This window comes from Aythya marila (genome assembly GCF_965140915.1).
Source record: "Aythya marila genome assembly, chromosome: 1".
Taxonomy (NCBI): domain Eukaryota; kingdom Metazoa; phylum Chordata; class Aves; order Anseriformes; family Anatidae; genus Aythya; species Aythya marila.
The window spans coordinates 121786778-121813378 of record NC_139042.1 but is presented as its reverse complement, the minus strand read 5'-3'; the positions used below and the strand labels follow the sequence as shown (position 1 = coordinate 121813378).

Genomic DNA, 26601 nt, shown 5'->3' with positions numbered 1-26601 from the left:
CCTACTTGTGCGGTAGGGTCATCGTTTAGAAATCTGTGAAGTGCTAAGCTACGTCAGCGTAGCGTATCACTACTGAATAGGCAGGATTAGAGGTGTTTGTTGCTAGTTTCCTGGTTGTTTGTTTTAAGAATACCCAGAGCAGATCTCAGACTCACAGGAGAATGATTTAAGCTGGAATGGACTTTACGAGATCATCTGGTCCAGTGTCCTCACTCAGCACAGGGCCAACTAGAGCAGGTTGCTCAGGGCTGGGCTGTGCCAAGTCAGGGTTTGAGTATCTCCAAGGATGGGGAGTCCACAGCCCCCCCGTGCAAGCTATTCCAGGGTTTGAACAGTAAAACATGCAACCGATGAAATGAACTAGTAAAAATGTTTTATGTTTAAATGGAATTCCATGTATTTCCATCTGTGACTGTTCCTTCTTTTCCTTTCACGGGGTTCCACTGAGAAGAATCTGGATCCATCTTCTTTATTCGCATCAAGTATTTATACACATCAATACACATTTATACACACTGATTCCCCTCTGAAACCTCTCTTTTCAAGGCTGGAAAATCCCAGCTCTCCCAGCCTCTCCTGGTGTGTCAGATGCTCCAGTCCTTTAATTATTTTAGTGGACCTAAGCCAGGCTCACTCCAGGACATCCATATCAAACAAACATGGTCTTTGGCCCAGGGTGTACGCTGTCTGCATGCAATGCAAGAAACCAGCACTGTTTAGATCCCATCTATTCTGACCTTTTCACATTCCTGCTAGCATAGTGGCCAGGGAATGTTTTAGGAAAGATCTGCATGTGGTCAAGTGTATGGACTCACACTGCTTTGAAGAACGTTTACAGATGCATATGCAGAACAAGCAGATAAAGAGTTAAGACACGCACGTGAAGCCAGGCTCACACTTGGCCTGTTTCATGATGTGGCACACAGATGAAGGATATGATCTCAGATTTTTCATCCCTTTCTGCAGCTGGCTTCCATGAGATCACAAACACCTCTTGATTTGCTCCAAATTTGCCTGTCTTCTCCCATTTAAAAAAAAAAAAAAAAAAAGAATAAAAAAGAAAAAAAAAAAAGCCTTACCACATGAATGCCAGTGCTACAACCTCAAGTTCATTGAAACAGGGGAAGAAGGATAGTAGATGCCTTTCATTTACTTCAGTAAATAGATAATTGCTCAGTAAAAACTGACACGTTTTTGAGTCATACAAGAAGCAGCTACTGGCTTCCCTAACAGTCGTTTCAATTCTTTTCCCAACAGGAACATGACTCATGTTCTCATTTCATATAGATCCTTGAGGAGACTGTTTCTATCCATAACTTTGAAGAGACACTCAGAAAAATGCCAGTTAGTACAAGCAAGAACATTCAGTTTGAAAGATGAGGATCTGGATGATTTTTGTCCTCATCAAGTTTTCAGATTGTTCTATATTTCTTCCCACAAATGCAATTACCATCTGACCAAGGCTGAGATGGGCGGATAACAGAGTCCAGCACGTAAAACACACTGACTTAATCATGCAGGGAACTCAAAACGATATAGAGATCTGCTTGTTTAGAGGAAATACTCATTTGTAATTCTACTAATCCTGCTACTGCATTCCTCAGGCTTGTATCTTTCACTCTGAAAAGCATGTGTCAAACAGAAAACCGGGGAGAGATGTATTTTTGGTCATATTCATGCGGAACACAAGCGATCTTGGATCTGCTACAGGAGGCACTTTCTGGAATGTGGACGTTATCCCTTTTTATAACAAATCCCTTAGTGTTTTGAATCATTGTCTTACATCTTGATTTGCTGAGCACAGTTCATGACCAGCCAGCTATCCAATCAAATTAGCTTAATAAACATCCACTCTCTCTTCTAAAAGCATCTATTGTAAAGTGGAGGGAGTTTTTACACAACTTTAAGCATCAGGTTATGCTTTTAAGTCATATCTTTCCTCATGGTTTGTTCTTCTTTTTAATTTCACAACCTTCAGTTTCACTTATTTTTAAATGAGTCCAATTATTTACCCTACTACTTTTCCACTAATCATTTTTGTGAGCCAAATTCTGCCTTGTTTGGAGACCCATGCAATACTTCTGTTAAGATATCTAGAGCAGCTTCTGCCTCAATTTTCTGTCACCTTGGAAACTACTCTTCCTTTTTCCCTTCCCAAAATCCAAACTCTTCCCCAGGACACAGATAGGTATTCAGTGACAAAACAATCACAGATCTACACCCATCCATAAAACCTGTTTTTTTTTTTTTTTTTTTTTTTTCTGCAGTTTCTTACTGCTTACTGAGTAAGATGAAAAGATCATAGTTAAGTTATAGGCCCTAGTTTCGTCACCTAAACCAGAATTTGTCTGCACAATGCTTTGAGAATCAGAGGCAGTGCCTCATCCCAGTAAGAAACATAGAATCATACAATATTCAAGTTGGAAAGGACCCACAAGGATCATCGAGTCCGACTCCCAGGTCCCCAGAGGGCCACCAAAATATAACAAAAAAGTAATAATCTAATCATGTGTCTGAGAGAACATAAGCGTGGGCTGAGCCAGCACAAGCACAAACATTAATGAGTTACTGCTCACTTTTATATGGCATCAGCAGAAGCCTCCAGCATGGGATAGAAAGTTTTTTCACTGAGAGACTGGATGCCCCCTTCAATGATCCTTTCTGATGAAACATCTCAAACAGCCAATTTGAACTGTGCATGATCTTACTCCGTGCCACTGACCTCAATCAAGCAGCATACATCCGAAGTTTTAAGTAAATGTGCAACGATAGACATGTACAAGGAGCCACATTTCATCTCTTGATGCCATAGAAAATCTTATTTAGAGGAAAAGGAAAGCCAGAAGGACATGGCTACAAAAGAACACCTTCCTTCCCTTTCGGGGTAGTTGCTGCTTAAAAAGGGAAAATGTGTAGTACTGCACAGCTGAAAAAACAGCATGACACAATTATTTTGCATAGCAACTTGCATAAAAGCTACTGAGCCCTTTATGGAATTAATTATCCAAAAGATGAGATTTCTGCCCAAATAAAGTGAAATGGTGGAGGGTAGCAAACACTACGAAAACTTGACTTGGCAGAGATCCTGCAAAAATCAGTTCAGGACTCAGCTGACATCTCACTTCTATTTCAAGGCAGATAGTGGCAAGACTTTTCTTTGGATTCAGTAGACTTAAAGAATATTGTTTAAAAATGAATAAAAAAAAAAAAACACCACACCAGAAGCATAGCCTAAGTAAATTTAAAAGGGAAAAAAATAAGGTAGATTTCATCAGTACAGGCAAAGAGGAGTAGAAGCAAAGAAAGAGAACATCTTTTGCCTGATTTGCCCCTAATTTAGAGGGCTAGAGTCCACTGTGTACCATGACCTTTCCTCTTTCCTCTGCACGTGCCAGGAAACTTGCAGCCCTCTGTGGACCTTATCTTAAAGGGTAAGGGACAGTAGCAGGCCGGTAATCAATCCCCTCTGTCCATTACAACTCTAGTCTGATGTGGCAGTGGGGCACACAGGACAGGGGCAGAGCCTCATCCTCTCATAGAAACAGAGGAAAGCCTCAAATAGGAATACCTGAGAAACGTGGTGGCAGATTCAGCACTTATAAAGGAGCTTCATTATATTCTGGGGGACCTCAGCCATGAGGTGAGATGAGGACTCCATCTGCAAGTGCATAGTGGCCAGAGAATTTGTAGATGGGCTGGGATTTGCCCATAGGTGTGTGTGGCTGAGAAACAAGCCTTCACACTGAGACACTTGAGAATTAAACCTTTTATAGAAGGGCAAGAAATATAAAGGAAAAGAAGAGGTGAAGGAACAGAGCCTCAAGTCTTCAGACTGAAATTACACGTTAAGTGTTCAGTGAGGCTGACAAAGAGAAGCACAACTGATCCTTTAATTCTGGCAAAAAGGTAATATTTTTCCAGGCTGGAGATCACTGCCCTGCTCTCTGAAAGCAGGATGAAGAGCAACTTGTACTGCTGCTGCTGATTAACAGTGCCACCAGCCGGCCAGCTGGAAGAGTGCCAGTTCACCTAACAAGGAAAACGAGGTAATGTATAGCTACTCACCACCTTTCACCCCAGAAAGTCTTCACAGTCAGCCTCTGATCCTGCAAGCCCTTTGCCAAATCCACAGAAGAAGCATAAATCCTCGGAGAAGCTGAAAGGTCTTACCCACAGAGGGCCAACGCAGCGCTACCTTACAAAAGCTTCAGCAGGGTTAAAGGAGATAACGAATCAGTTGGGGTTTTCTAGAGGAGCTAAGAGGGAATGAGAGATTATCCAATTCAGAAAGGCTTCTAGCATGGAGCATGCCAGTCAGCATGATCATCTGTATCAAAAATCAGGCGTGATAATGTTAAAGTAACGAGATTGTGGATGAAAAGCGTGTTGGCAATTGGCTATTTAAAGACATACTTTCCATCACTTGTGGGATTATTTCCTTTTGGAAGCTCAACTTACTGATGAATCAAGTTTGGCACCTCCCTGTCTCTCTTTTTCCTTCTGGTCAAGGCACTTACTAGGAGAGCTACTGTTGCCTGGCTGTACCCTACATGCTAAAGCCAATAAATTGCACCAGCAACACGAGACCCAGGAAAGTTCTGTTGCAACAGAATAAAGCCAACGTCAAAAACTTTGCATTAAGATTTCTTTAAATTGAATCAAAGGGTCAGGGAAGCTTTCAAACAGCTTTTTCGGCTGCATTAAGGAACTGGTTTTGCCCAACAGCTGCAACAGTCAAAGAACTGCATAATGAAAAAGGAGTTGTGGGAGGAGGAAGGGTGTCATTCATAAAACCCTCCTCAAGTTTTGGCAGCCTTGCATGCCTTTGACAAGAATTCTGGTCAAGATTCTGCTAGACTGTAAGCACATCATTACGTGGCTAAATTTTTATGCTTGAACAAATGCAAATTAATTGGGTTTCTGGGGAGCTGGGACAATATAAACAGTTTATACTGCACAGGTGTCATGCGACATCGTTAATACAGACAACTTCTTTACATCAAGACATTTATGTGTGCATGTACACTGTCCCAGGAAATCATTAAAAGCTGACTGAACAAAAGTATAATGTGACAGGGGATGAAATCTGAAAGGGAGAAAAAAAAAGCAGTTAAAGGGATATTATTCCAAGTCATAGCCAGAACTTTAATGTAAGGGATAACAACTGACCACCGATGAAAGTTTAATTTTCCATCTCCAAAACAGATCTAGGATTAAGCCAACATCCTCATCCAAATACTCTCTGAACTAGTCTGATTCCAATCCAGAGCCAAGGACAGTATATAAATGTTCTGACCAATAAAATAAGAGAGACAGAGACAAATAACTGCGCAAGCCACGCTTCTGAAGTGGATGCATACACGATGTTAAAAAGATCCTCATTTTTTGTGCACGTTTCTCAATAAAATTATTGCCTCTTCATGGCTTTGAGACTGTTGTTGAAGATGAAGATGGTTGTGAAGCAGAGGAAAACCCTTTATTCCTAGGGAAGTAGTATCTAATAAAAAGTGTCAAGGAAATGCTGTGGAATGCCAGACATGTCCACCAAGAGATTCACCAAGCAAAAAGGCAGAAGGCCCTATGTACTGTTGTTTTTCTGTCAGATTTTTGATGTCACAGCATTGCTGACAGTGGCACTACAGAAACGCATGTCTCCCCAGAGAAATGACAAAACAGAACCTCCTTGTAACTGCCTAATTCCTTTCCTGGAAGGTGAAAGCTATTTTGTTACGAGAGCTTGTCCCAACACACACCAGCTCCCATGTTTCACCAAGGAAGCAAGTGGTAACTTGCTTGGAACATGTAATGTTGGTTTTTTCCCCCCACATCCTTAGTTTTTCTACTTTGAGTCACTTCTGTTATTCTGAAGTTTCAGTCATCTCCTCCACGGATGTGGCATATAGAGTTACGTTGATGGCTGCCAACAGAATATGAGCATCTGTTTCCAGAAAGTTCTGTCAGACGTACATTAATCGATCACTATCACCTCAGACAGTAAGTCCTTACTGTGTAATGAGTACCTGAATGACAGCAAAGTCAGATAAACCAAGTTTTTAGCTGGACTGCAGCATGTTTTCCTTATCCTCACGAAGATAGTTAGGGGATCATTCCAATATTAGATTTTGAACCAATAAAGCACACTCCAAAAGGATACATGAGAGTGGGGATGCCCCGTGCTGCCAAATATTTCCGGATGAGGCGCTCGGTACCATACCAGTTGAAACCTCTTGTCGCATACCCAATACGTGGAAGATGTACTGATGCTGAGGAGTGAAGAGAGGGCACGGTCTATTAGGAAAAGATACACTCACAGAAAGCAGTCTAGATAAAGAGTTCAAGCTGCCCAACAAGAATAGAAGGCATATTTTGGAATACAACCTATTCGTGGAGATCTCACTTTTCCTTCACTTCAGAAAAAGTAACACAGGAGAGGTGGAAACTGGTCATCTTCTCTAGGTGCAATCACACGTGTAAAGGAGGATTCACTATTCTACCACACGAACACTTACCATTCCTTTTCTTAGCTGCAAAATAAATCTTCTTCAGGCCCTTTTCCAGAGCAGACAGCTTAATGCCAGACAAATTGTTGGATCGATCTCGATGCTGAGCTACGATCAAGGCCAACTAAGGAGAAAAGACACAAAAACTGAAATGGAGTCTATACGCAGTCGTATGAGATAAAGTGATAGCTGCTGGAAAGCTGCATTATTAATTATTAGCTTTCATAAACTCAAAAAAATCTCATCTTCTCTAACGTTTAACTGCCACTGAGTCATGTTTAGTATTCAGTGCCACTATTATTGGGAAAAAGACCCAAGTTCATTACACACAACTTCGAAATATGGACAGAACAACACAAAAAGGAGCTTCTCATTCTCACCAAGTCCTGTCCTTTTTCCCTGGATTTTTTATCATCAATGGGGAATAACAAGGTTCCTCCTAAATGCAGGTCTGTCCAGAAAACAAGAACAGAACAACAAGAAAAAAAAAATCAGCCCTGAAAAGTCAATGGTAAGTGAATGCAGCAGACAAATATTTCACTGTCATGTCCTGCGTTACTCTTCTTTGCTTTATCTCCTCATGCTGGTTTCAGCAGTCTGTCAGTCACTTTAAGTGCCCACAGAAGCAAGGCAGATATTACCTGCCCCAACACACGCAGACACACTCCCTGCTCAAAGACCACAAATGGAAAGACAAACACTGGAACAAGAATAAAGCATCTACTGGGAAATTATAAAAAACAGCAGATCCCCCTACAGCAAGATGTGCATTCTTCACCAGCTGCAGGTAGCTCAAAACTGCTAATACATGCTCGGGAGAAGATTAATGTTTAGAGGGAACAAAAGGCCTCACTGGATACTGACTGAGATGGCTTTCATCCTACTTAAAAGCATTTTGACAGAAAACATGGGGCTCTGCCTCATATTGTGAAAAACATCCCCTGGATAATGAACGAGTTGTTTAGTGATTCTGGTTTTTTGATAATTTGCCGAATGGATCAGAATGACCAACCCCTGTGCAGAGTTCTCACGCTCCCAAGACAAGTCAAAACACCCTCTGCGTTACTACTTTCAGAGGTAAAGATTTAGAAAAAGAGGAAAAAATATGACCGTCAAGGTATTCAGCCTCCTCACTCCTGCAACATCAGTGGGATTTAAACTCTTAAGTATCTTGGCCTAAGGTCATGTTTTAATCTTACCTTTCATCTTTCCTGCCATCTCGTATACTTTTCTTGGCTGATCAGAACGAGTCTCCAGAGCTGTAAACAAACCACCCCTTCCCCAGCGGCCGGAGTCATCTAGAATGCAATGACAAGTTAGGCTCCTTTTAGAAACTGAAGCGAAGAGCACCCTTGCAGGAAAGGGACCTGCTCTGGCCAAATGCAACAAATGCCCATCAAAAACAGCTATGGGAACCACACATGAACTGAAGTCACACGTGAATAGAGCACAAAGGACCATCCTAGAGAATAAACCTTAAGCATCGAGGAAAAATAAACTCATCACAGTACCCTGAAAAATTTTACAGGGATAATTCCTTCTTACTGCCCGCTACAGATGCTTAACCAAGCAATGATCATGGTAGTGGGCATACAGAACTATCAGTACCCTCATAACAGATGCATGCTCTCCCTGGATATGTCCCCAGACTTGTGCCTTGGGCTTTCCACAAATAGACGCTTGTCATTTGTGGGCTTTTATTTTCAGTTGGCATTTCCGCTTTAAACACGAGTTTTTGTGCTAATTTTAACAGAAGCCAAAGCAGCTTATAATGTTCTGCTATAGCCCTGGTCAAAGAGCTGCTCTGATACTGATTCAGGAGGAACTCTAACCTGATTTTTTTCCTCAGCTTTAGTGTCTTAACAGAGGTCCTGTGCATTTCTATTGTCATAAGTCCCACCTAGGCAGTGGACAATGATGGCATCCTCCTCTTCTGCTTTGGGGTGGGTGACATCTCCCATGACATACTTGATACAGTTTAGGTCCACATCTCTGTAATCTAAATCCACATTCAGCCCAGACTCTCCTTCTTCAGACTCTTCTTCAGAATCGCTTTCCTCTGAAGGGAGACAGGAAGATGTGTAATGATTTGACTCCCACCAGGCCATCCTATAACAAAACAAGAGAAGACCATGTTCAATGAAAAAAAAATTCAAAGGCAGGTGGTTAACTCCTTGTTTTAAAAGATTGCAGCAAAACACAGGAGACACCAACTAGTATTCCCTCTGCTGCCCTCCTCTATTTTAGACAGGAACCAAGGTCACCCTCTCATGAGGGTGGTCTGTGTCCATTTCGTAATCATCTCCTTCCCATATTGTCATCCCCACCTGCCAGAGTGGATGCAGACCACGATTTTGTTTTGGGCAATCAGATACACTTTTCCAGAGCATAGACACCAGATTAAAAGTAGCTGATGCAGTGCAAGCCATACTTTTTCATGTGTTCTGCCTCTGCTTTTGCCTTCCTTCTTTCCTCCATAAGCCTTGCTCTCTTTGCTGCTGCTTCTTGGCGCTTCTTCCTCCTAGCCTCCAGCTCCTCCGTGCTCAACAAATGTTTCCTCCTGGTCGACTGCTCCCGGAGGCCTGATAGAAGGGCCTGGAGAAAGTATCACACAAAAAGAATGTTAACCTCAAACCCATGTCTGGTTACATACTCCTTTCCCATTTGTCTACCTGCCCACAGGTCTTAACCATCAAATCCCAGCAGTCACGTAAATACACGGTTTTGTGACATAAATTTATATTAGTGCCCTGAACATTATATCTCTGATCCATCTTCAGAACTGATGAATTGTCCAACCTTCTGATTCAAGAGCCTTACTACATTGGCATCCAAACCTTTTAACATGTTTTCTGCAAGCTGTAGATAAAGAGTTGAAACCACCAGCCTCATTTTCCACAATTAAGAGCATCATATGCCCTGTCATGTCTTTTGCCTTACGTTTGTTTTGTTGCGGAGAGCTCTCCCCTCCATAGTGGTCTCTTCGGTCAAGGCTTTCTGAAGATCCAAAAGCTGATCAAATGCTTTTTTGTCTTCTCTGCTGGGTTCCTTTGAATAATCTTTGCCTTCATATACATACATGTGATCTTTAAAAATCATGAAAAAACATAAAAAGGAAAGGAAAGCCACTAACATCTGAATACATATAGTGAGATCAAAAGAAAACAGGCTTCTCTGTGACACTATTCTACCCTCAGTAGAAAAAAGACAGTTACTGTCATCATTACTTTTTTTGTATAGTCAGTGTCAGCATCATGTTGAATCTAGACTTACGTCCTCAGACAAGAGCTTTCCAGTTAACTCATTTTTTCCTATTTCAGCCAATTAACTGTTTAAAGTTGTTGCTCCATCGCTGTTCTCTTTGGTCACTCCACCTCTACCAGCAGTGAATCTGTTTAGCTTTACAACTCACGTAAACGGATTGCAAACTTCTCCTTTAGAGTTTGCAAACAAAATAAAAGCACAGAACTGGCAATCCAGAGTTACTGCTCATCGGGTGAGCTGTTTTCCCAGTAACTATTACACAGGGTGGTACCACTGCTCTTCTTTAAGTACCAACAGAAAATACCACTCTTAGCTAACTCTCAGAGAATTGCTTGTTGCTGGCAACTGCTACAGAATGGACAATACCTATCCTGCAGGGCCACATTTCTGCTTTGGTCACAGATCTGTGCTACCGTGTACTCAAAACAAAGTCAGCCTGTCTCATTATGACACAAGAGGGAAAGTTTCCTTAGAATTTATTCTCGTGTAATATGGGGTCATGGAGAAGTGATCACAGTTATGTGACATTTGGATTGGAAGGTAGAGTTCTAAAGACAAAATAGGTTTGTTCTAGTTGTTTAGACTCCATGGCTCTGCATTTCTTATCTCTTATTTTGGAACTCTTTAAGGTCACTTAAACTTGTGATTTTCATGGCCAGTAATCTTTTGTACAGAGACATGCTATATGGTCTTTCCTTAAGTTACTGTTGTGTCTCTAAAACTGTAATTCTGTCATAATGGCTCTCTGGGGGAATAACAGCAGTTGTAATTTGAATACTTTCCCTCTTCTGAGGTCTCAAAATATTTGAATCACAGTAAGGAATTCAGCCCCCCCCAGCCACTAAACTGGGTAGAGTATTGTAACCATTATCTTACAGATAGGCAAACAAGGACATAATAAGAAAGACAAATAAAAGCTCAAAAATAAAGACCACGGATAAGCCACAAACAAAATCCAGGTCACTTGTTTAATTACAAGTCCACTTTTCTTCTTGTTACCTCAAAAATGCAACTCCAGCCTAGTGGATGTTCTCTACTAGCATTCAAGTGTCACTCATTATATAGGTATTTAGATTCTTAACTTACTCTCTGTATCCTCCTCTTCATTCTCTTCCTCGCATGGCAGGACAACATCCGTTATCCACTTCCCTTCCTTTGTCTCTCCAAGGATGTTTTCTAGCTCCACATCTTGAATAGTGCTCCCTTCAGAGGACAGCAATTTATCCAAGCCAAATTTCAGGATTTCACTCAGCTTTAACAAAGAGAAGGGAAGTCCATTATTAAAATATCCTAATTCCATGCCAATCCCAGTGTTTTGAGCTTCTGAGACAGAAATACAAAGGTTGTAAGAGTGGAAGAATCTAATCCTTTGTGTTACCTGTCCAAATACTTAAGTTTTAACACGCTTAGTTCTCCTAATACCTGATGAGACAGGCCTCTATGGCATATCTCCCTCAAACATTCTCAGCCAGGCTCGAAAGGTCATTTTTCTCCGCAGGCTAAACAATAAAACAGCATTATGCTGATGGCATTCAAGCAGCTTTTCCTCAGAGCCAAAAGGTCCAGGCCTGTTGGCTGCGGGGAGGGGAAGAATTTATATCCCACAAAAATTAACGGAGGGAAAAATATCAGCGTGGAATTTCCTATTGGCTCAGTTCCACTTCTCCCATGGAAATTGTAATTGCCGAGATGCTGATGGAGGGGTAGAGGGTGGCGGGGAGAAAAGATACACTAATTCCAAACCTTTCCTAGGTTAAGCTGCATACAGGGGAATACATTCCCCCTGATCTCACTTTGCTTGATGTTTTCAACCCAAGTTCTCAGCCCAAACCTCAGCTTTCAGGTCAGAATTATAAATCACGCCCTGACTCCTGAGACATTTTATTTGCCAAGAGGTCAACAGAAGGTTGAGCAAGTTTCAGACTAGCAACCAAAAGCTGACAAAGTGCTCATTATCAGCTCTGTTTTTGAGAGAGAAGCAACAGAGACGGATACGTTCCTAGAAACAATGAGTCAGCTTCCACTTTATACCCGTTATGATTAAAAATATACAAGTAGTACAAGAGAGGTTCTGCCTTCCCCTCTTCACCAAGAAAACACACGCCTTTTACACAATGGACGCACCTCAAAATTCTAAGAACTGTCTTCAAATCTCAAATCATGTCTGGACCTAGAATATAATTTTGGTTCCTTGAACACATCTGTCACGTCAACACAAATCTCCCCCAAAATATAAGTGCTTTAACAGGTTCATATCATACAAAATTCAAGAAACACCCTGGCATTTCCAGACATTACTGGAGTCAAACTGAGGGTTATTGTTCTATTTTACCTGTAAATCTGCTGCTCCTTGAGGCTTGGGTACTCCCAGAGCAAACTGGCCTCCTTCTACAATGGCATTTGTCAGCCGAAGCTTGGAAGCAGCTCTTCGGTAGATTATTTCTTCAACGGTATCTCGCCCAATCAAGCGGATAATTTTTACAGGCCTTCAAAAGTTCAAGAAAATTCTTATTATTTTCTTTTTTTTTTTTTTTTTTTTTTTTTTGAGGTGCACTAAAGCTGTTAAGCTCTTTGCTTGCATGGAACTCTGTCTAACCCAATCTTTTGTTAGGGACAAAAAGGCAAGAGCAAAATGAACAAAGGCAGTCAGAAGAAATTTAATGCTGAAACAACCACTTCTTGACACAAGACCAGTGCTCACTGCAAGAGCACAGGAAATGCTCCACATTCCCTCCCCTCCTTCAAATCTACAAAGCTTGCACCCTAGACACGTGACAAGGACAAGACTGCATGAAAAAAGCAAAGACATGAGATATTCTCTGATCTTTCTCTGACATTTAATCTATTGTCCTTTAAGCCTCCTTTCTAATGGATAGGAAAAGAATTACTGAAAGACCGAGAGATTCAGCAACCACACAAGAAGTAGCAACGTTTCTCACTTGTGCTGCCCAATCCGGTGAGCTCTTGCTATTGCTTGCAAGTCGTTTTGTGGGTTAAAATCACTGTCAGCAAAAATAACGGTATCTGCCGCTGTCAGGTTCATGCCAACTCCACCTATGAACAAAGAAGATCACAAAATATGTCACCAGCAGAAAATAAAGGTGCCCCTGGAGAATTTACGCTGTGCAAGGTTCTGTCAGATCTGATCAATTACATCAAATTGGATCCATCTCTCAACCCCAAGCCAGAGTCTCAGAGTAATCCAGAGATGGATAAACCTAATATTTCTATACTTAGCTGTGATTCCAGCTTTCTGCAAAAAAAAAATAAAATTAAAAAAAAATAGTATTGTGCATTGTAAAGGGAAAAAAAAAAGAAAAGAGGAGGAGGAGAGGAGAAGATAGGATGCAAGTGAACCAATGCAAAGGAGATTGGTTGTTAAGACTAATGACCACAAACATTATTCAGCTGGCAGGAAAACTTCTGCAGCAAGGACTCCCTTCACTGAGGCTACAAAAGACTGCCCAAGTCATTACTTGGCTGCAGCATAGAGGCTACTGGCAAAACTGACAGCTGAAACCGTGAAAAACACCATGCCCAACTACATGATAACCAGGGCCTAGGTATTTACATGACTTAAAAAGTTTTTGAGGTTAGAATTTGGGCTCTTGTGGAATGAAAGGAAAAGAAAACACAGTTTTTTGTTGTTGTTTTTGTTTGTTTTTAATATCTGACTATAGTATTTAGCATACCATAGCCAAAGAGGGGAAACCTGTTGAAGTACATTCCTTCCTGCTCATGCCAAGGAGTTCACAATAATCAGAATATCCCTGCAAGTGGAGACAGTTGTGCACCTGAAGATCTCTGCCCATAACATAACGAGGCTGGAAATACTGCTGGCACAGCAGTTTCCAGCTGGATACAAGATGCCTTGGCCACAGCGCTGTGCAGTAAGAAGCAACTTAACCTAGACTGAGTCTGACGTTTGAGCTCAAGCACTGTTGATCCTCTCTCGGGATGAGGGTGCTTGTCTGAATCGATACAGGGAGGCCTGAAACTGTGTAGAAGATCTGGATCTGCCTGAAGAACTGCACAGATGGCAGTCCCATGGCGTTCTTTGCAGTCTCTGGATGGTAAAAGGCTCTCAGTTGAGCCTGTCTGACAGCTAGAGAGCACATCCATGTTCAGGAAACCCAAGAAGCAATTCCACCAGCTTACCTAAAGGAAGTCTATTCCTGCCTAAAGTCTGGCACTTGCAGAAATAAAATTCTGGTGAGAATCCCTGAGCTTAGCCTGGCACAGAAACAGGCATAGGGCTTAGAATAAAAAAGTAACTCAAACGAGTGCAACGTGAAAAGTATCTTGGCATCAGCTGCTGAAAGGAAAGCACAAAAACCAGATGTCCTAGGTGAGAAACCCAAGTTCAGGATGTGCCAAGTCTCCCTCAAAAATCCCCCATATGAACAGGGGCTGCAGGACTCAGAACACCCTGAATTCTTGCCAGAAAGAACAAAAGAAGAGTGCAGGAGCAAGACAGGGGTTGTCTCTTCCTTCCCTACTTACCAGCTCTGGTGCTCAGCAGGAAGACAAAGATGGGCTGTTGACCAAAGTTCTTGATGGCAAGGTGTCTCTCTTCACCCCTGACAGACCCGTCCAGCCTCTCGTAGCTGTAGCCTTACCAAAACAAGCAAAATTTATGTTTCTGAAATTCTGTCTACGCTCTCATTTGCTTAGCTCATTCTCCATAGGCTCACTGAGTTTTTACGCTAAATCCTCTTGCCTTGATTTGAATTTTATTCGCTTCAACCCCTTTGTTCTTTTCCAGTTAAACCTTGTATAAACTGAAGTAGTGACCCTGGCTTCCATATTCAGCTAAATTACTCTTTGTCAACAGTCAATCTGAAGCAGAAATTCTTAGCAGTTGATTTACTGTGTGGAAACTAGATGGGAAAATTCAAAAGGCAAATTAAAAGAACATTAGCACAAAGTCCTATTTCAGACTTTGTTGTGCTGGCTGTTGGCCCCACAATACAGGCCAACAACCATCAGATCTTCCTTAAACAAACTCCCTCCTGCCTTCAGTGTGTGCTTTCCTGTGAGCAAGCAGTATGGGATATGGCCTTAGACTTGGCTTTCTATTGCATGATTAGCTGTCCAAAACCATAAACACCAAACAAAAGCCTCTTTCATGGGAAATCCAAGTAGGCATGGAGCCATGTGGACTGAAACAAAAGAAAAGGTCCCAAGAACACTTTGGTAACCTTGCCAAAGCAGGCACGTTGGGGCCCCACTGCCAACAACTGTTTTAATCAAAAACTAATTTCCTGGTATGAATGTGGCACATTTTGTGTTCTGTACTGGACAAACTGAACCGAGAGTTACTGCCTTTAGTGTAAATACTTCAGGATTCAGGTATATAATTGAAGATAGGTATGTAATGAAACTTGGCTACCCTGCCATCTCTTAGCTCCATTTTATCAAGGAACCAAAGCTGAAGCTACTTTGAAGAACAACACTGAAATGCAAGTTCATTACAGGCAGGTAGCACAGCAAAGAGTGAAACTCAGCTCCTTCCAACTCACAAACTGTGGATGTAACTTAGGATATCTACTAAGAAGCAATAAATCCCCATCACAGCCCCTTCTCCACCCCAGGCAGGTCAGCCCAGAGGAACAGTGTATGGCAGAGATCATTCAGGTAAGCCCTCTGCTGCCAAAGTGCACAGACCGTACCTCTATAATCCATGTAGTCCTGCAGAATGTCAAGCAGTTGAGTCATCTGAGAAAACAGCAAGACACGATGGCCACTGGAAAAAGAATGTGAGACGTCACGGGCTTCAACGTACTGCGACAGCATTTCACAGAGCAGCAGAGGGGCTACAAAAGCTTAACCAGCCACTGTTACACAGCAAGGACTCGCCACCACTGCACGCCAAGGCTCACAGAGTCACTGCCAATTCCCTCACCACGTTTTCGGCCCCACATCCAGATGTAACCAGTCAGCCTCACTTGCCATGGCTGAATACAGCCCGGTGAGGGCCCAAAGAATCCTGTCTAAAAGGATCCTCAGCTTCAACATGAGGTCTTCCTCACCACATGACCCGCCACACCAGACTGTTCTCAAATGGCATACCCCAAGTATCTTAAATGCTGGAAAAATATGGTATCGGCATCTCTGTGACACCACAGCATTTACTCCTCCATCTATGACCCTCAAAGATTACACACAACTGCAGACAGCATTTAAGTGGGAAATCAACCCTCATACCTTCCAGCTCTGGGCCTCAGATGGTGATAAAAGAGTGCTGTGTTTAAATTAGGTTGCAGTCGAACAGAACACGGACGTTTTCAAGTCCAAAGTTGCACAGGGCTGTCTGCGTGGCCAAGGGAGAGAGGCATCTACTCACAGCATGCCCTCCACTCCCACATCAGAGCTTTGTAGGGTCTGTTGAAGCCCTGTGCTTTAGGGAGTAGTGAGAGGGAAACTGCAGCCCAATTACGAGAGCAGATAGAATCTGTGTATCGTGCAGGAGGCACCAATTCACAGACTTCACAAGAACACAGACTGTGGTTTGATTTGTCTCCCGTCTGAGAGCTGGAGGGAAATACCCAATGTCTTTGGGTTCCAGGTTCTGAAGTCACCAGAGGTAAAGATCAGAAGTTCTGAATACTGTTCTCAAAGCTGAAATTTCAGCTTATTCTTGGGTTTCAGTCCACTTAAATTTTCTTCTCATGCTCACTACGCATTCTGCCTTCTGGGCTAATAGAGGCAAGGTAGTGCAAAGGAACAGAACTGATGCTGCACTGGAAGTTACTCTCAGGAAACCCAGTCAAACAATATATGCTGAAAACCATGTCAGATGTATATTCTCCCACGTTCCCAGGATAAATTTGGCATTATATGAGAACGTGCAATAGAGAGAGAGTGAAATGTTCCGAGAAATACTTAAAGGGTAGATACAAAAATCTTTGAGATTCCTCTACAGTCCGAAATGCAGCTCTTTATAAGGAAATGACTTCCTTGTGGTACTCAGCAGCACGCATGAAACAGGGCAGTGCTTGAGTTGTGGTGAATAGTCTGCACGATCTATGGCTACCTAAAACCATTCTTCGTTTACCTTTTCTCCCTGTTTCAATCCCACCTTCCTCACCCCAGCATGACATACCCAGCATACAAGAAGGAAAGGAGTTTATCCAACAGACACAGCTTGCCACTGGCTTCAACAATGTGGTCTCCAATCTCAAAGGGCTCTGGCTCGACACCTGGAACAGAAAGGAGTTTCAGAGGTAGACCTAATACCCTATAAGTATCAACTCAGTGGTCAAGCTCTAACTGTCTGCACTGCCAACTGCTGCCAAGGAGACCCCCAGGATGTTTGTTTGAAAATTGAATGGTCTTTGTCTATAAAAAACGCCCTTGATACTTTAGGAAGTACTTGATAAAATTAAATATGATTTCGTTGTTTAGATGCAAGAAATCAAGTGGAGAACTAAAGTAAAAAAAAAAAAAAAAAAAAAAAAGAGGTTTCACAGGCCCCTTCTTTATTCCTCGTCGCTGATGAGCTGTCATGTGTTGGAACTGGTCACAAACTCACAGCTGGTTCTGGTCCAAGTACAATGTTGTTTACTACTTCCTTCTAACACATTGCCAAGCAATTATAGAAAACCAATGTGTACACAAAAAAAAATATTGGATTTCTTTCTATTTCAAAAGAGAGAAGAGTGTTTTCTTACCGTTGAAAAGATACGGGTGGGCGACACACTTCCGAAGCTGACTTAAGACATTCTGAAGTGTTACTTTCTTGCCTGTTTCACTTTCAAATGCATCTGAAACAAAAAAACACAGAAAAAAGAAGAGAGCAGGAAAACCCACACGTCACCATTGTGTGACTGAGAACACCTGAACACTGCTCTACGCTGCTTCAGCACTGAAGTAATGCTGTGCAGAACTTTTGCATTTGGATTTCCATCTCAAGATTAACATACTTGTTTTCATGAGCCAAATGACATTTTCCTCACTTTTTTTTTTTTGAGCAAGCCTTTAGAAATAAGACCCTGATGAAAACTCCTCCACCTTGTCAAAATCCCTGGATCTTTTTGGACTCCCTGGAAAGGGTCAGTGACATTGGACATTGTTCTAAAAGTACATTATAGATATAGAAATAATCAGAAATAGTGAAAGTGATTTGGTGCAGTTCATTTGAATTTTCCAACAACAAAGTAATACAGCACAGTGAAGACTATGAGCACATAGGCTGACTTTAGAAGAAGATTGAGCTTGCATGGTGGCTCCTTGCAGCACCAGGCACTAGCCCTAGAAGAACAAAGGCTCTCCATCCCACCAGTTATATTTTCCATACAGCACAAAAGGACCAGCAAACCATATGATGTAGTATGCATTGATGAAAGAGGAGGATTTCAGAGACAAGCAAATAACCTTTGCTCTCATACCTCAGGTTGCTTCGTTACAGCTAGTTTGTATACCAAGTGCCAAGGAGCCAGCTGTTATGGTAAGGGTCTGTGGCTGCATCACGTTTTCCTAAGAAACTCAAATCTACATCCAGTAGTTTTCAATATGCCATATGGCATCTGTATTACTATTGGAAAATCTGTAGAGATCCACAGATCTAAAATGTCCTACATAACCTTTTTGTTTGAACACAAAAACAAGAGGCAGGAACAGGCTTACCTGGTAATAACGTTTTTAATTATACGCTGACCCAAAGCAGAATCCTGAAGCTAACCCTCCCTAGTCCTGCCAAAAACCATCTCTGGATCCATATGTCTCCTATTTCATGGTTTTAACTTGTGATGAATCAAACAGCCCCCAAATCAAGTGATAGGGTACAAAACCCTCATTTACCTAGATCTTTCATCAAAATAGCTTTGTAGTACTTCCTCTGCAGAGCTGACATGCCATGGTACAGAACCACTTCCACCTTTTTCGGAAGCTCTGCAGCCACCTCAGACTTGACTCTTCGAAGCAAAAATGGCTGCAGAAGATTGTGTAATTCTTTGGCTATTCAGAAACAGGGAAAAAAAGAGATTACTGAATTAAGCATAAGTAATTTATGCAGTACCTTCACAACTACACTTCCAAAATAAATGTACAAAGGAACCTTATATCTATTAATGAAATGGTTTAAGCCTGATTTTACAGACAAAGCAAAAGACAGCTGCACACCTGATGTATTTAAGAACTACATGAAGGTAAGCAACCGTTACTTTTATTTGCTTCATTTTAAAGCTAGCCAGCCTTAAAAAAAATGCAAATAAAGGGGATACAACATGCTTGCCTCCCAGTCAAGATAACGGCTGGTTCTGATTCAAGTACAGCATTGCTTATTAATTACCTGTCTCACTCTCCTTTTCAATTGCCTGGTAATACTCCACAAATGCTTTCACTTCTTCCCTAGGAAAAACGTCAGGTTCAATAAAGCTGAGTAAGGCGTACAGTTCTTGGAGGCTGTTCTGGATTGGTGTGCCCGTGAGTAGCACGCTGAAGCCTACAGAGAACTGAAAGAACCAGGAGCAAAACAAAATGATTAGGAGATGGTATCTGAAAATGAGAAGTTACTTAATGTGCAACTCCACCCACACCACTTTTAAGCTTGACCTCAAGATGAGAGGTGGCACATAAATGCCTGTAGAACGCTGCAAACTTCTGCCAAACCCATCCAACATATGGTATGGTAAAACAGCTCCACCAAACTGAGTAGGATAGCATCAATGCAAGGAAAATGGCACAGCAAAACAAGAACAAAGTGCAAAAGCGACATCATTAAAATTCCCACATCCATGCTTCCTACAGTCAAATACTGCATACTCAGTGTTAAGTAATTAGAGTTGACTAGAAAATGCTGCCAGAATAGGACAGTGAAATGAAACTGCAGAAGATCACATCCATTTGTATTTTCTGACTAATTCTGACAATCACAGAGTCATTATCTGGTCCATGCTGCTCATGGTAGCCTTTGTAAAGGTAATTGGGGAATATGGTTGCCTTTGAAAAAATGCAAGTCTTTTCTCAAGTTTAGTAATAGAAAATACATTAGGAGAGCTCAGGTGAATCACTTCTACTTCTTTTCAACTACAACCAAAACTCCTGAAATACAGCCATCATGAAAAATACATTCAGAAGATAAGACTTTCAGGAATCTAATTTTAAAAAATATTTATGAAAGTATTGTATTTCATTGCTGCTGCTGCCAGTCCAGACCTAACGTCCATGCTTCACTGCCATGACAAGAATCCTTCACAGAGACATCCATTTCATTCATGAGAAAGCAGGGGTGCTTTCTCACCTGGGACGGCCCAAGGGAAGTTAGAGCATTTCTACTAATTTCAATAAACAATGGTGGCTCCATAAAGTGAGACAATGGAAGTCAGCAGGTCATGACTCAGGGTCCTACCAACTAGACAAGGTTGGAGATATCCTCTTTGTCATTTTATACTGTCCTATCTCAGTCAGACTTCTATTGCTTCAGTAGCACAGCTGTGGTTCAGTGCTACACGTGGTTTCTTTACATTTTGTGGTCTCTCAAATTGCTCCAACTTGTCAAGCGCAAACATGAGTCAGAATAAGAGACAAGCTCCAAATACTGCCCATGTCCACACAGGGCCAACACGATAGGCCCTTGTCTGTCTGCCACTAAATATGGGAATCTGTTCACCAGTTCTGATGGAAAATGGTTGTGGCCCAGAGCTTAATAAAATACACAGAGGAACAAATGGAGAATATGTATCCTATTGTGAAGAGAAAAATCTTCAGATGCTAAAAGATGGATGAGTTATTTTACCTCGGAAAGTGTCTTGTAAAGCAGAGAGCTCTGATTTTTCAGTCTGTGAGCTTCGTCTACAACCAAGGCAGCCCAGTTAAAACTGTGAACAAACAAAGCAGCATCTTCAGTTAGGTGCAAACAAATCACTACTGTCAGTGCAAAAAGACTGAAATAAGTGGTGCCTCTACTTGGCTGAACTCAAGATGCTCTCACACCATGAACCACATGCAAGAATCACAAGAGGGGTGGGAGGGTGGAAAGAATTCACAGCTTTTCAAGAGCCAACACAGCTTCTTAGCTCTAGCCTGGATGAGTTTTCCTGAAATCATAACTGGAGTAAATTCACTTGAATTTGTTGTTTCTCTCTCCACCCTCCATTTCTGTGGGAAATGATATAAACACAAGATCCCCATAGCTCTTTTTTTTTCCCCTTGATTCTCCTTTTTGCTATTTAAGGGTGGATCTCCACTGCCAGGAGAGTCAAATGTCCCTACAGGCTCAGCAACTGAAGCACAGAGAGGATGTTGCAGTGTGAAGCATGGCAGAAGTTCAGGTGCAGTCTGACCCCTCCATGTATTACATTAGAGTAGGGCTTTTGCTCCACTTATTTTTATTGTTATTCTGCTTGTAAGGAGCGGTGGCCATAGGGTCTAACTCTGACCCACCTTTACAATGCGTTCCAAGACCTACACAGGACAAGGCACAGCTTATTAGCAGCTACCTTTTTCAGAAGGAATAATAGAAGGAAAAAAAATGCTGAGTGACACCGCTTTGACATTATGTGCTAGCCTTGAAACCTGTAAATTGCACTGGATTTTGTAAATTCTGTAAATTGCAGCTTCTACCATGTGTTCACCCAGCACAACCTCCTGTTTCCAGCAATGGCCAAGGCAGGTGCTCTGCAGAAAAACAACAAGCTGCCCTCAGTGGGCCTGGCTACTGCTGAGATCCAAAATTGTGTTGTGGGGGCTGCTGGATTTCTGCTCCTACAAAGATCCCGAGTTATTCGTGGTATCTGACTGCCCCCAGCTTTTGTCACAGCACGTACCACTATCACAAGGCATTTATGCCATTATAAAAAATATGAACATTCCTCCCCATTTCATGTGCCTGTAAAATCCTGCATGACCATGACAGTGCTTCCTACAGGCTGAATGTAAGCTGTAGAATGAGTCTTGCTAGAAAGCACAATGCTCTGTAAGCCCTCCGCAGCTCTGACTGGTGGCAAGAGGCAATAAATTTCAGGATATGGTATTAGCACAAGTACCACGGTATAATGCAGGTCAATTTAAATAAATTTTCATCTAATGCCTTTATAATCTGAAGCTTTTGAAGATTGCCTCTGCTCTAAACGCCTATCTTCTGGACTGATATTTAATATCCTGCTATAAGCTGCTATATATCATGTTATTCTGAGTTAACTGGCTTGAGAATTGTCCTTGGCAGAAGTTCAGACACATCTTAACTGACATTAAGGATCCTTCACTGAAACGTGGTACAGGCAAAGCTCTAATCATAACTCAAGAGCATCTTTGGATCTCATGGTACAAGCGTAGGATCTCGCACACAAATAAACATTCGCTTCAGAAATCTGACAGACTTGCAGAATTAAATTTGAAAAATAATTAAAACCAGACTCACAGTTTGAGAAATGCTGCATCTTTCAGACAAATCTGCAACAAAAGGAAATGAATTGTTACTTATGACTTAAGTTAACACATCAGTTACAACAGATCATCTTTTATGTCTACTTGTGAACTATGGCGAAATACAGCAGAGTGGAATGAAGTCAGTTACTACCTAAGGAAAGTAACATGACAGCTTTTGTAACCGCAAGCTGTTGTGACCCTACATTTTAAAGCTTCTCTGGCAAAGTATCAGCAGTAAAACCTCAGAGAATTAATGGAAATTTACAGACTTCATAAACATTCTTCAAGTCTGTAAAGTTTGTTCATGTCCTTCTCACTCTAAGAAAACACTGTGCACCTTCAGCATTACAATCTTTCTAACTCTAAGCAAACACATGCTTCAGAGGATTAATCTGACCTGCTAATATCCTTAAATGCTCAAATTGTTTGCCCAACTTCAGATTCAAAGAGGAAGAGAAATCGCGTCAATTAAGTAAAACCTTTTAAAAGCACAGAATTTTATCATCAGAACAACAGAGATGAGAAAAACACTAGCTAATGAATATCGCCATATAGTTGATCATTTTGTCAGGCTTGGTTGAGTACGAGCACCTCCACTTATCACATTCAGGACTTTATCACTGCAGTCCTGCTTGTGCAGCGTGAAAACAGAGGCAGGCTGAGAGCGATCAGCACAGGTCACAGCTCCCAGAGAAAGAAAATGGTAAAATACTTGGAGAGGGTAAGTGAGAAGTCAAAGGGAAAAGGAGATCAGAGGGGAAGAAGAATCTGTAAGATGCTTTTTCATTTAATTTCTAGTTGGTTGGTGTGTTTGTTAAGAGACTTCTAAAGCAAAATCAAAGTACTGATATGAAGTAACACCTGAATGGGACTGATCCATCAGAGAAAAGTTAAGCTTTTTTCCCCACTTCACACAACGGAGCACCAGGCCATGCAGAGTCTAAAGCAGTGAACAAGGAAGCAACCCTACTGGGTCAGTCTAGATCAGGACAGGGCCTTCACCAGAGTCCTGACCAGATTCAGCCCAAAGCTCTGTCAATTATAATAGAAACCTTATCATTTTACAGTCCAAGAATGAATTTTATCTGAGGAGGGCATGCTGAAGAGGGTACGAACACAGGCAAGCTCTTTCAAAGTGTTCCTGTGTTGCCTGATTAATAGAATCTTAATAAATATCACATGTGTACATTTCCATTAAATACTGAAGGTCTGTAAGGAAACATAGGAAGGCAACGCAACTGCCACATAGCAATAGTTAAGGGTGTTTCTGTTTTCTTTACTCAAGCTGTGATACAGCTGGGGTTAAATTAGGTTATCTTAGGGACATGAAAACTGCAGCAACTTATCTAAGTGGAGGAAGTGGGTTACAGAGTAGAGAATCACTGAGGAAGATCAGAGATGAGTATAGAGAACAAGAGCTGAGCTGTACAATGGAATGGAAAAGGCAAGGAAAAGCCTGAGCCCTCCTTTCAAGTGACAAAGACACCGTGTACCTCGTATGTTGTTAAGAGCGCATGGAAGTGAGATTGCTCTTTCAGATTCTGCTGCAGCTTGGGTCGTTCCTCCTTGTTGCCTACATACGTCACGAAGGAGAGACCTGGAGCAAACCTGTTGTCAAGAGAAAGATAGCAAAAAAAAAAAGTGAGACAAACTAATTATTTCATGTTTAAGATCCTGGACCCCATTATCAAACTTGGATAGCGCAGAGATAATGAGAACCTGCTATTCAAACACCTTACCCTCCTGTGATACATGGCCGGATCTCAGCTCTTGAACCTCCCCCCTTCCTGATTAACTTGAATCTCAGCTTGGAACCTCAGCTGCTGGTTTGGTTTGGACAAGTCCCATATAAACTGCTTTCTCCTAGCTCTCAATGTTCAGCACAGATGATGGAAAACCAGTCTCATGGTATATCTGCTATTCTGAACTGAAAAACCTTGTGAAAAGCAGGTGAACGAACAGTTTCTCCAGCTGGAACCACATAATTGACCCAAGGGCAGTTAAAAGAAAGGCAAACAGTGTCTGCAGCAAGTAATCCCAAGTCAGGACCTCAAAAAAATCTATCCCTCGTAGTGAAAAAGAAGATAAAACCAATCCTATGGAAGATGAGTTGGGTCCGTAAAATTCTTCCTCACTTAATCACACCACTAATACCTGCCTAGTGTTTTTCCTGGATAGCTGTTCACCGTTGATGTACATCACATTAAGTGATACGTTTTTCCCCAACTGTTCCAGCTGCAAGTCTACCCAAATGAGGCGAGCTCAGTTCAAAATTTAACCTCAATGAGTTCAGATTCTGACACAGCATTTCTCAACAACCATGCAGAAATGCATGTGTTCTGATATTTAACTTTCAGCACCTCTTCTTAAAAGCAATGTTAAGGCTCCAGCTTAAAACATACAGATTCTGGGCACAGCAAATGTGCCATCAGCCCAGACACTGTACCTCAGCGAAGATGGGTTACATGCACAGATGTAATGTATTTTAGATGCATGTGAGCATGCCAAGAAACACTATTCAGCAGGGGTCTTACCTTTCATCATACAGAATCCTGGCTGTCTTCAGCAGATTTTGCCTAAGAGAGGCTGAGCATGGGGGGATTGGGTTAGAAAACAAAAAACAAGCAGCTAGTGGTGGCATTTGTACTGCAAGTCATCCAATGCTTTAGGATGGATGAATTCATGTACATCACAGCATCATAAGGGCAATGCATCAAATACAAGCGGTGTTTGCATTGATTTATTGTTTTGGTAGCTTCCCTTTCTACTTTTATTCCTTTTGAAAGAAAAGAAATTCTTAGACTGAACATATTTGAAGAGTCTTTATAATTTTTCATGCAAGAATATGAGTGGGTCAACTGCTGAAACTTACCTCTCCAGTTCCTCCTTCCAGTTGCTCAGAACGGACAGAGGACACAGTATCAGAAATCTCTCTTTGTTTGTTACTTTTTTTGTCAAATAAAGAAGTAGAGAAATAGTCTAGAAGGCAAGGGAACACATTTTTTTTTACTAACAAGAAAATGTCTGAACATGCATAAACTGTCTCCTCCTTGAATTGTGTAGCCGATTCCTACAGGGTCACTAGCAAGGAACTAAGATAATACCAAACAAGACCCAGCATCAATGCCATAAAAGCTTAGGGCCTAAAACATGACCTCAGTATTTGGAACCCTTTTTCCAAAGACCTTTCTCCCACAGTCACAGAGAAGATCTATTATATATCACTTTCTGAAACTACCAGTTTGTTACTAAAGACTCGTTGAACACCGTCAGCTGAACTAAAGCACACTCATTCTCCAATGAAACTGAATCCCATTTAAAAACTTATTAAAAAAAAAAAAAAACTCTGAAAAAATTATCTGTACTCAACTTTAATCCACCTGTTGAGAAACTCAAAAATCACCTTGCTGCAGGTGCATCAAAACTGTATCATTGCCTCCATACTGACTGTATTACCTGTTAATTCCGCACACACTATGAATTATACATACACATGTCCGTGTAAAATGACCACTCATCTTTCTACAACCCTCCCCAAAGTTCTTTTTTGGAGTGTTACTCAGGTCCTAATAGGGGTTTTAAGTGATTCGGGAACAAAAGAAAGAGCTCTGACTTTTGTGTAAGGACTTCAGGATGTGGCTGCTTAACTGACCAATCATTAGGTGCTTTTCTTCATCGTGCAGAAACACTCGGCTAAAAAGTTGGGCAGAACTCATTTTTCAGAAGAAGAAGGTGACACACCTGACAAGTCTTCCCAAGACCCATCTCATCGCCAAGGATACAGCCATGCTGGACCTTGTAGCATCGCACCAGCCAATTTACACCTTCTATTTGATATGGACGAAGCTTAATGCCTGGAAATAAAAGAAACGTGTTAAGGTTACATAGCCATCCAATACACTGTCACAGCTTGAAGCCACCACAAACAGGTCCTGCACAGACTGGACCTTCTGCCAACTAACTGCCTTATAAAAAAGGCATGCAAGTTTTCGGCAGGTGCTGTTTTCTCCTGCAGCGTAGCAGAAACACTGATGTTACAGTAAATTCATTCATTTCAACCATATTCAGGAACTTGTACGCATAAAAATGCCCCAAAGTCATTGGACAGGCCTGCACAAGGAACCTAATCTGATAATTAAGCTGCCACTCTGCATGCCTGGAAGGCAGCTTCACTTTCAGCTCTGGCCACTTTTTTTAAATATGCAAGTGCTACTTCCAGGGACACTCTTTAAGCTACTAGTTTGGAAATATTTGTTAACAAACTAGTAATAGTATAATAATCCCATTTCAACACGGTGCTTTCCAGCTTGAGCTAGGGCAGATCCCAAGCACAGATGGCTGCGGCGAGCACCACTGCAGAGCAAGCCTTATTACCGGGCACGGTGTATCAAAACAAACACAAAATGAGTCAAATTGGAATCTTCACGACCTTTTTCTTACACATGGACTTAAGTACTGAAGTTAACGA

At 41.6% G+C, this 26601-nt stretch overlaps 1 protein-coding gene across 2 annotated transcripts; it reads right to left on the bottom strand.

Moving 5' to 3' along the window:
- Window positions 1-5127: 5127 nt before the first annotated feature.
- Window positions 5128-25984, bottom strand: CHD1L (chromodomain helicase DNA binding protein 1 like). 2 transcript variants are annotated; one of them, XM_082751506.1, is made up of 22 exons: window positions 25875-25984; window positions 25006-25112; window positions 23627-23741; window positions 22126-22157; window positions 20503-20584; window positions 19057-19219; window positions 18567-18722; window positions 17438-17530; window positions 16870-16966; window positions 15437-15510; window positions 14268-14378; window positions 12704-12818; window positions 12097-12250; window positions 10851-11016; window positions 9441-9586; window positions 8932-9095; window positions 8401-8609; window positions 7700-7798; window positions 6881-6951; window positions 6510-6624; window positions 6155-6263; window positions 5128-5497 (listed from the first exon to the last, which is right to left on the bottom strand). In XM_082751506.1, the coding sequence occupies exons 1-22, from the start codon at window positions 25896-25898 to the stop codon at window positions 5419-5421; spliced, it is 2481 nt and encodes an 826-aa protein (XP_082607632.1). In that variant the 5' UTR covers window positions 25899-25984; the 3' UTR covers window positions 5128-5418. The 2 variants fall into 2 exon arrangements, with proteins under 2 accessions (XP_082607632.1, XP_082607633.1); XM_082751507.1 differs by lacking the exons at window positions 5128-5497; window positions 6155-6263; window positions 6510-6624; window positions 6881-6951 and having other exon boundaries at window positions 8333-8609.
- Window positions 25985-26601: the final 617 nt, after the last annotated feature.